The 10,518-nt window shown below is 34.0% G+C and overlaps 1 protein-coding gene across 2 annotated transcripts in view; it reads left to right on the top strand.

Annotated features, from left to right (window-relative positions):
• Positions 1-9,989, top strand: part of LOC138326092 (tetraspanin-18B-like) — a 70,305-nt gene extending 60,316 nt beyond the window's left edge. For both annotated transcript variants that reach the window (XM_069272232.1, XM_069272233.1), the window contains 3 exons: positions 925-1,073; positions 5,992-6,075; positions 6,334-9,989. In XM_069272232.1, coding sequence (XP_069128333.1) covers positions 925-1,073; positions 5,992-6,075; positions 6,334-6,423 — 323 coding nt within the window. In that variant the 3' untranslated portion in view covers positions 6,424-9,989. The remainder of the gene's footprint in view (positions 1-924; positions 1,074-5,991; positions 6,076-6,333) is intronic.
• The last annotated feature ends 529 nt before the right edge of the window (positions 9,990-10,518 follow it).

Below are 10,518 nucleotides of genomic sequence, written 5' to 3' on the forward strand. Positions count from 1 at the left end.
GTGAATCAGTGAGATGTGTGGTGTGAATTAGTGAGATGTTGTGTGGTGCTACTCAGTGAGATGATGTGTGGTGTGAATCAATGAGATGTTGTGTGGTGTGAATCAGTGAGATGTGGTGTGGTGTGAATTAGTGAGATGTTGTGTGGTGTGAATCAGTGAGATGGTGTGTGGTGTGAATCAGTGAGATGTTGTGTGGTGTGAATAAGTGAGATGTTGTGTGGTGTGAATAAGTGATATTTTGTGTGGTGTGAATCAGTGAGATGTTGTGTGGTGTGAATAAGTCAGATGTTGTGTAGTGTGAATCAGTGATATTTTGTGTGGTGTGACTCAGTGAGATGATGTGTGGTGTGAATCAGTGAGATGTTGTGTGGTGTGAATAAGTGGGGATTATGTGTGGCGTGAATCAGTGAGATGTTGTGTGGTGTGTATCAGTGCGATGTTGTGTGGCGTGAATCAGTGCGATGTTTGTGGCGTGAATCAGTGAGATGTTGTGTGGTGTTAATCAGTGAGATGTTTTGTGGTGTGAATCAGTGAGATGATGTGTGTGATGTACAAGATTTAAAGCGTGATGTTCGACGTGAAATATCGAAGAAAAGTATTGAAAAAATATTGCACCCAAATTATTATTTTGGATCCATATGCAATGATACATACACAGTAGTTTTACCTAGATAGGTTGTGGTTTATAAAAAGAATCATGTACATACATAAAAATTGAAACAATGGTGTAATTTTATCAATATACATTTACTGGTGGAAACATGGTTACAAGGACATATCAAAGTTATACCCATCGCACGTGTTAGCGAGCTGTTGTCATGAAAACAGAAAAAGGATAAGATACTTATTACATTTAATGATAACCTAACGATAACATGTACCACAGTATTGTCAGAGGGTATAACACGAGCCTTTTATCAACAGAAAACAGACCCTATGTCCCTGAGAGCTGTTGCGTGACTGGCATGTCAAAGTTGGACTGCCAAGGACTCGGCAAGATCCGGAGGGGATTTCCTGTGAAGGGGCCGGGACAGAGCTATGTCTCCGAGGCCAATGATGCCCTTTTGAAAAAGGTAAGAATTTCTCCAGCCAGAGTTAAAATCACAACTGTCCGTCTAAGGTAATGACATATAACCATTGAACAGACATTCCTTTATTAGTGTTTCCGTCTAAGGTAACGATATTTAACCATTGAACAGGCATTCCTTTATTAGTGTTTCCGTGTAAGGTAACGATATTTAACCATTGAACAGACATTCCTTTATTAGTGTTTCCGTCTAAGGTAACGATATAACGATATTTAACCATTGAACAGACATTCCTTTATTAGTGTTTTTGTGTAAGGTAACTATATTTAACCATTGAACAGACATTCCTTTATTAGTGTTTCCGTCTAAGGTAACGATATTTAACCATTGAACAGACATTCCTTTATTAGTGTTTCCGTGTAAGGTAACGATATTTAACCATTGAACAGACATTCCTTTATTAGTGTTTCCGTCTAAGGTAACGATATTTAACCATTGAACAGACATTCCTTTATTAGTGTTTCCGTCTAAGGTAACGATATTTAACCATTGAACAGACATTCCTTTATTAGTGTTTCCGTCTAAGGTAACGATATTTAACCATTGAACAGACATTCCTTTATTATGTTTCCGTGTAAGGTAACGATATTTAACCATTGAACAGACATTCCTTTTTTTCGTGTAGGTACGATATTAACCATTGACAGACATTCCTTTATTAGTGTTTCCGTGTAAGGTAACGATATTTAACCATTGAACAGACATTCCTTTATTAGTGTTTCGTGTAAGGTAACGATATTTAACCATTGAACAGACATTCCTTTATTAGTGTTTCCGTCTAAGGTAACGATATTTAACCATTGAACAGACATTCCTTTATTAGTGTTTTGTAAGGTAACGATATTTAACCATTGAACAGGCATTCCTTTATTAGTGTTTCCGTCTAAGGTAACGATATTTAACCATTGAACAGACATTCCTTTATTAGTGTTTCCGTCTAAGGTAACGATATTTAACCATTGAACAGACATTCCTTTATTAGTGTTTCCGTCTAAGGTAACGATATTTAACCATTGAACAGACATTCCTTTATTAGTGTTTCCGTGTAAGGTAACGATATTTAACCATTGAACAGACATTCCTTTATTAGTGTTTTGTGTAAGGTAACGATATTTAACCATTGAACAGACATTCCTTTATTAGTGTTTCCGTGTAAGGTAACGATATTTAACCATTGAACAGACATTCCTTTATTAGTGTTTCCGTGTAAGGTAACGATATTTAACCATTGAACAGACATTCCTTTATTAGTGTTTCCGTGTAAGGTAACGATATTTAACCATTGAACAGACATTCCTTTATTAGTGTTTCCGTGTAAGGTAACGATATTTAACCATTGAACAGACATTCCTTTATTAGTGTTTCCGTCTAAGGTAACGATATTTAACCATTGAACAGACATTCCTTTATTAGTGTTTCCGTGTAAGGTAACGATATTTAACCATTGAACAGGCATTCCTTTATTAGTGTTTCCGTCTAAGGTAACGATATTTAACCATTGAACAGACATTCCTTTATTAGTGTTTCCGTGTAAGGTAACGATATTTAACCATTGAACAGACATTCCTTTATTAGTGTTTCCGTGTAAGGTAACGATATTTAACCATTGAACAGACATTCCTTTATTAGTGTTTCCGTCTAAGGTAACGATATTTTAACCATTGAACAGACATTCCTTTATTAGTGTTTCCGTGTAAGGTAACGATATTTAACCATTGAACAGACATTCCTTTATTAGTGTTTCCGTGTAAGGTAACGATATTTAACCATTGAACAGACATTCCTTTATTAGTGTTTCCGTCTAAGGTAACGATATTTAACCATTGAACAGGCATTCCTTTATTAGTGTTTCCGTGTAAGGTAACGATATTTAACCATTGAACAGACATTCCTTTATTAGTGTTTCCGTCTAAGGTAACGATATTTAACCATTGAACAGACATTCCTTTATTAGTGTTTCCGTGTAAGGTAACGATATTTAACCATTGAACAGACATTCCTTTATTAGTGTTTCCGTGTAAGGTAACGATATTTAACCATTGAACAGACATTCCTTTATTAGTGTTTCCGTCTAAGGTAACGATATTTAACCATTGAACAGGCATTCCTTTATTAGTGTTTCCGTCTAAGGTAACGATATTTAACCATTGAACAGACATTCCTTTATTAGTGTTTCCGTCTAAGGTAACGATATTTAACCATTGAACAGACATTCCTTTATTAGTGTTTCCGTGTAAGGTAACGATATTTAACCATTGAACAGACATTCCTCTAAAGTAACGATATTTAACCATTGAACAGACATTCCTTTATTAGTGTTAAACACATCCTAGTTACATTAACTAACAAAACTAGTTGGAATCTTGTGGAACACATAACAAAAATATAAGATGAAACAACGCCTTGATTTAACACAATACACGGCTTTGAAGATGACCCGAATATCTCATTAAAGTATTATAGTATAATATTTCGGTATATTATCAGACGGGTATAACCTTGGTACATGATAGGTCGTTGACAGCCATGCTATATACGTATACAGATAGTGTCGACTATAGTATACACGTGGGATAATGGACTTTATACCTCGTTACATACAAAGTTACATAACGATTCCAGGAGACCTTTGTTAAAAGATGAAAGCACATCAAATTCAAAACCATAACTGACATATGGAATGATTCGTGATTGTGTTAAGAGTCGCTTGACTTCCATTACTTTGGAGATGATAAGTAACGATAGACTGCAGGAGTTAGTTCTGGGTCGTTTCAATGACGTCATCAGAGAGGACCGGTTTGCTGATATAAATGCCATTGGATGATGACCTCCTAGCGTTAGAGGTCAAAGGCACACATTGTTCTTAGTGTTCCAGCTGTTGTGTGGAATCCTCTCTATCTAAGATGACTACTGTGATGATAATTAATTATCTTTGAGGAAATAGGAGAGAAAGTACAATGCATGTACAAGGAAATCTGCTTTCAAAAGTACGCAGGAATTGATTAGGTGCTGACGGCACGTCAGACGGGTTCGTTTATTTATATGTAACGTTTGAAAGATAGCCGTGTCGACATGGCTCTTACTTGTTCCGATAGAGATGTCTCGTGTTCCTAAATGCACGTTACCAGAGAACGTGTCCCGACATTTATATTACAAATTAAAGGAAAAGTAAGTCACGATCGCATCTCTTTCCATTTAAATATTAGTCCGGCGCTAGTTTTTTTCTGACGATAATGGAGGCTTTGTTAAGAAGCATACTCTATCCATCGATCGACAGTAGTCGTACAGAAAGCCTGGTCGGCACGAAGTTTCCTTATGGAGATGACCAATTCTCCCATAGCGACCATTTTATATAATCACATTCATTATCACTAGTATTAACATCTCGTCCATTGAAAAAAAAGGGGCGGGTCGATACCTTACCTGAAAAATAAAGTTGTGTAAAATCTTGGAACTAAACTGAGCACATCCATCAGGAAGTAAAGAATACCGATAATTAGTTATTAATGTATTGCATGAGAAAAATAATTAAAGAATGACGTCTGTTTTTGGTTTGCTTCAAACGACTGTCCACAACATAATCCAATCTTATTTCGTTCATTCAATTCTTGTTGTGTCGCCTGCAATGCAAGGGCGACACTTACGTATCACTATGTCGGCGTCGGCGTCGGTGTCGGCGTCGGCGTCCGATAAACGGTTTCCTTGCGATAACTGAGGTATTTATCGTCCAATTTCAACCAAATTTGATATGTAGCTTTATATCGATGAGATCTTGGATGAGTTCGATAATGGTCAAAATCCGTCAATTTTGTCAAGAGTTAGTAGACTTTAAAATCGTCAAAACAGAAAAATCTATGGTTTCCGCTCGATAACTTAAATATTTATCATCCAATTTCAACCAAATTTTTAAATTTGTTTTATATCAATAAGATCTCGGATAAGTTAAAAAATGGTCAAAATCTGTCAATAATTGCAAGAGTTACGGGACTTCAAAATCGTCAAGACTGATAAATCCTTGGTTTCCGCTCGATAACTTTAGTATTTATTGTCCGATTTCAACCAAATTAGGTATGTTGCTTTATATTAATGAGATCTTAGATGGGTTCGATACTGGTCAAAATCTGTCAATATTTGCAAGAGTTACGGGACCTTGAAATAGTCGGAACATGGCTTCCGCTTGAAAACTTTAGTATTTATTGTCCGATTTCAACAATTTTTTGGTATATTGCTTTATATCAATGAGATCTTAGATGGATTCGGGGTACTTCTCAAAATCCATCAATATTTGCAAGAGTTATGGGACTTGATTACTTCACCTAAATTATTAACAATATTTTCAACTGTAAATAACCCTTTTTTGTGATGCTGTGCAGGCGACACATCCACTTCCGTGGAATTATTGTTATCACATTATTTTCACATATCCAGATATTAATTGTTTGTTCAAACGTTTAGTGAAAATGTCATATTAATGTTTAATTGTTCAGACGTTTATATTAGTGAGAATATCATATAAATGTTTATTTGTTCAGACGTTTATATTAGTGAGAATATCATATAAATGTTTATTTGTGCAGACGTTTAGTGAGAATATCATATTAATGTTTAATTTTTCAGACGTTTAGTGAGAATATCATATAAATGTTTATTTGTTCAGACGTTTATATTAGTGAGAATATCATATAAATGTTTATTTGTTCAGACGTTTAGTGAGAATATCATTTTGATGTTTAATTGTTCAGACGTTTAGTGAGAATGTCATATTAATGTTTAATTTGTCAGACGTTTAGTGAGAATATCATATAAATGTTTATTTGTTCAGACGTTTAGTGAGAATATCATTTTGATGTTTAATTGTTCAAACGTTTAGTAAGAATATCACATTGATGTTTATTTGTTTCAGGGGTGTTACGATAGAGCTTTAGACTACATAGAAAATAACAGTATGTACATAACTATAGTCGCTGGTGCTGTTCCTCTGTTACTGGTAAGTTCATTAAAATCTTTATTCTCTACTAATAATAGATATTAAGTATGACTACAATTAGCCATATATTGAGAGCACATAAAGACCGGTCTGTCTACCCGTTCTGTTGATACTTTGTCCACCGATTACTTAACAAACGTGCTTTGGATAGTCATATACCTTGTTTGGTAGTTCATAATGCATCATTGTTTGTCAATAGCTGTAACACATATTTGTAAAATCTATGTCGTAAGAGATTGTCTGATGTCTTTGTTCCAGATTGTGGGAATGATCATATCATTCTACCTCTGCTGTAAAGTGAAGAATGAAGACGATGATTTCGAGGATGGAGATGAGGTAGAGGTGTGACCTGTGACAACAACAACACGTTAACACATTCCGTCCGTCGGTGTTTATATACTCCATAGAAGGAGCAGTGCGGTTGTGTACCAGACCTGGTTAGCTGTACTTCCGGTACACGGAAGTCAAGGTCATCTGGGATTTGTGGATACCTAGATTATTGTCATCTTGGATTCTGGTTTGATGTCAATAGGAAAGTCGCTTGGTATAATATTCTTTTCCTCGACGTGGGACAAGACGGCTTAACCACCAAAAGTGCTTTGTCTTCCAGGTCAAAAGTATTTAGCCGTATGTTCACTCATTTCTGGTATCACGTCAGTTGACTGATGTCCTACTTCAAAAAGAGATTGGGGACCAGAGATCATTAATGCATATAATGCACAGTCGTAAGCACATTCCCTAATTCCGCCGAACTAGAACAAAGCTATGCATTAAAATAGTATAAGTCGGGGATATATTGCGAGCATGCGCACGAACAAACGAGGACTGTTGCTCAGGCAATGTTGCTGATACTATCTATTGTGCCTCATCATTTGGACAGGATTGTCACGTGGTATCACTGCCTACTTGTCTACTGTTGATGTCACTACGTCAATGCATAACTCCATTACGTCACTCATCACGTCATTTCTTCACTCCATTGTGTCAGATAGCAGATCGAGCGAAAAGAGATAGTTGGAAATCCAGGTGGTTTTTTCCATCACGCATGTGTTCTCATTCCCTTAAAAATGTGACTGATTCTTGTATGAGCATGGCTGTAATATCATGTTTAACCATATGTGATACGAAACTATTTGTGCTGAATTCTACGCAATCCAATCTGTTGAATCATGTTAACACTTTATATGAACGACCAATCTATATGTATAAATCATTCATAAATATAAGACAATGTTTGTCAAAGAGAAATAATTTTCCAACATCGTATGGTTTATGGGATTCAACGCTTAAGTGTACTATTCATCGTGATAGATGATATTTAAATGAAAATATACAACATTGCAAGGATGATCTTCCTTTTAATAAATGGAACGACTCCATTTTAGATTTTAATTAGACAATTGTGATATAATACCATGGTCTGTACTTGTGTCAAAATTCTTACAAATTGTATAATGTTACTTTAATTATTCGATGTTTTGAGTGAAAATAATGACGCCTTTTATCTATAAAAACGCAGATATCTTTGCTTAAATTTGTACCTTAAATACTGAGCTCTTATCAGTTTGAACAACTTAATTGTCGTTTTTATTAACATTGTTTATTTTATTTGTTATATTACTGTTATCATTTTATGTTAATATTGTTTTATTAATTTCACAATATCACGATTATACTTGAATATGTAAATTATAATGACTTATAAATACGTGTGTTAGTGACGCCTGAAATATGCCAGATTAGACAATGTTCACACAGTTATATGGGGTATAATGGTACAACTATATAAGGTAATTGTAAAGCGTCGAGTGTTACCTTGGTATTACTCTAGGGTAACAACTGTTATTGTGTTAAACAATGTATAGTCTGGGGGGAAAATGATCATGTACATATGTACATACAAGTAAGTATACGTCATAGTAGATCTTAGCATCTCGAGTGAGATCAATGTATAGACGAGGAAAATCTTTAATTCACCAGCATAATGTAAAGAAACGTAAAAGTGAAATATTTTGCATATATGTTTTATGATATATCGCACAATTTAAATTCATTTTTTCTGAATTCTGCCAGGAGAGGCGCAACATGGAGATATTGGTATGAGTGGATTAAAAGTATTTTTATTGGAATAATAATGCGTAAAAGGCTATCACACCACTTCTATTGTTGTATCCACGCGCTTGTGTAGTCCCAATAGACCCACTACATAGATAAGACCATATATGGAATTTGTCTTGGCCAAGGATAGAGATAAGTTGTCTTTGAAGATATTATCAATTATTGACTGGAACAGTGTTACTTACAGTATTGCGTAAGTGTACAATCGTCATCAGTCGATTGAACTTGATAGAAGATTCTAGTCTGAATACACTTTTTTCACTAGTCTTAGGTAATATTACAATGTAATTATGAAAGTATTTTGTATACTACAATCTCCCTCGTATAGTGGTCATATCCAGGATTTTGTGTTAGCTTAGCAACTTAAGAGGTACTACAATGAAGGATTATATCATAAGGTTATTATTACAATAGCGATTGATCAAGGACAGAGGCATTTTTTATCTAAACAATTTAAGCTCTGCGTTTGAAAATAAAATATCAAACTTTCTAATTTACATACACAATCAAAAATTTAATCTGTCTCGTTTGATCTGAATACAGAAAGTATTGGTTTTTATTAATTTTTATTTGCAGTTTACATTTTTTCACGTTTTCAGCATTATTTCGTTTATATTTAAATGTGGATGGTAATTTTATTTTAGATTTTCTTAAATACTCATGTGCATGTCATTCAAAATAATTCGTCGATTTGATGAATAATTAATTACGTTTTGTGTTTTAATACGTGCAATCAAACATTATCCTGTTTAACCACATTTGACCTTTAGAATGGATGACACGACTATCCAGTTTAATTCATCCGTTCAGATAGAAATTCTTTTTGATATCGGTCTATTGGTAGCATCACCACATGGCAAGATTGGCATGGTGAAATACACGAGTTTTATGAGGAGAATCAGACAGCATTTTCTTTGACTTTGAAACCTTCCTTGACAGAATCGGTTCAGACAAGTCTCTATATAAATGTTTTTTACAAATCGAACGAATCTCCTTCCACTTCGGTAGTAAAAGAACCTGAAGTTAAGTTTCATCATTTAGTGAATATACACAATATAATGACTATCTATACACTGTCACGTTGTATCCAGGATTAAGATTCTTTTTACAAAATTAAAATAACTTCAGGCTAACAAAATGCACATTGTAACTTTGTAATTAGAGAATCCATAAATAACTTCAGGCTACAAAATGCACATTGTGACTTTGTAATTAGAGAATCCATAAATAACTTCAGGCTAACAAAATGCACATAGTAACTTTGTAATTAGATAATCCATAAATAACTTCAGGCTAACAAAATGCACATAGTAACTTTGTAATTAGAGAATCCATAAATAACTTCAGGCTAACAAAATGCACATTGTGACTTTGTAATTAGAGAATCCATAAATAACTTCAGGCTAACAAAATGCACATTGTAACTTTGTAATTAGAGAATCCATAAATAACTTCAGGCTAACAAAATGCACATAGTAACTTTGTAATTAGATAATCCATAAATAACTTCAGGCTAACAAAATGCACATTGTGACTTTGTAATTAGAGAATCCATAAATAACTTCAGGCTAACAAAATGCACATAGTAACTTTGTAATTAGAGAATCCATAAATAACTTCAGGCTAACAAAATGCACATAGTAACTTTGTAATTAGAGAATCCATAAATAACTTCAGGCTAACAAAATGCACATTGTGACTTTGTAATTAGAGAATCCATAAATAACTTCAGGCTAACAAAATGCACATAGTGACTTTGTAATTAGAGAATCCATAAATAACTTCAGGCTAACAAAATGCACATGTGACTTTGTAATTAGAGCATAAAAAACTTCAGGCTAACAAAATGCACATTGTGACTTTGTAATTAGAGAATCCATAAATAACTTCAGGCTAACAAAATGCACATTGTACTTTGTAATTAGAGAATCCATAAATAACTTCAGGCTAACAAAAGCACATAATGTAAAGCACATTGTAATTAGAGAATCCATAAATAACTTCAGGCTAACAAAAAGCACATAGTAACTTTGTAATTAGATAATCCATAAATAACTTCAGGCTAACAAAATGCACATTGTAACTTTGTAATTAGAGAATCCATAAATAACTTCAGGCTAACAAAATGCACATAGTAACTTTGTAATTAGAGAATCCATAAATAACTTCAGGCTAACAAAATGCACATAGTAACTTTGTAATTAGATAATCCATAAATAACTTCAGGCTAACAAAATGCACATAGTAACTTTGTAATTAGAGAATCCATAAATAACTTCAGGCTAACAAAATGCACATTGTAACTTTGTAATTAGAGAATCCATA

The sequence above is a fragment of the Argopecten irradians genome, chromosome 6 (assembly GCF_041381155.1).
Source record: "Argopecten irradians isolate NY chromosome 6, Ai_NY, whole genome shotgun sequence".
In the NCBI taxonomy this organism is placed as follows: domain Eukaryota; kingdom Metazoa; phylum Mollusca; class Bivalvia; order Pectinida; family Pectinidae; genus Argopecten; species Argopecten irradians.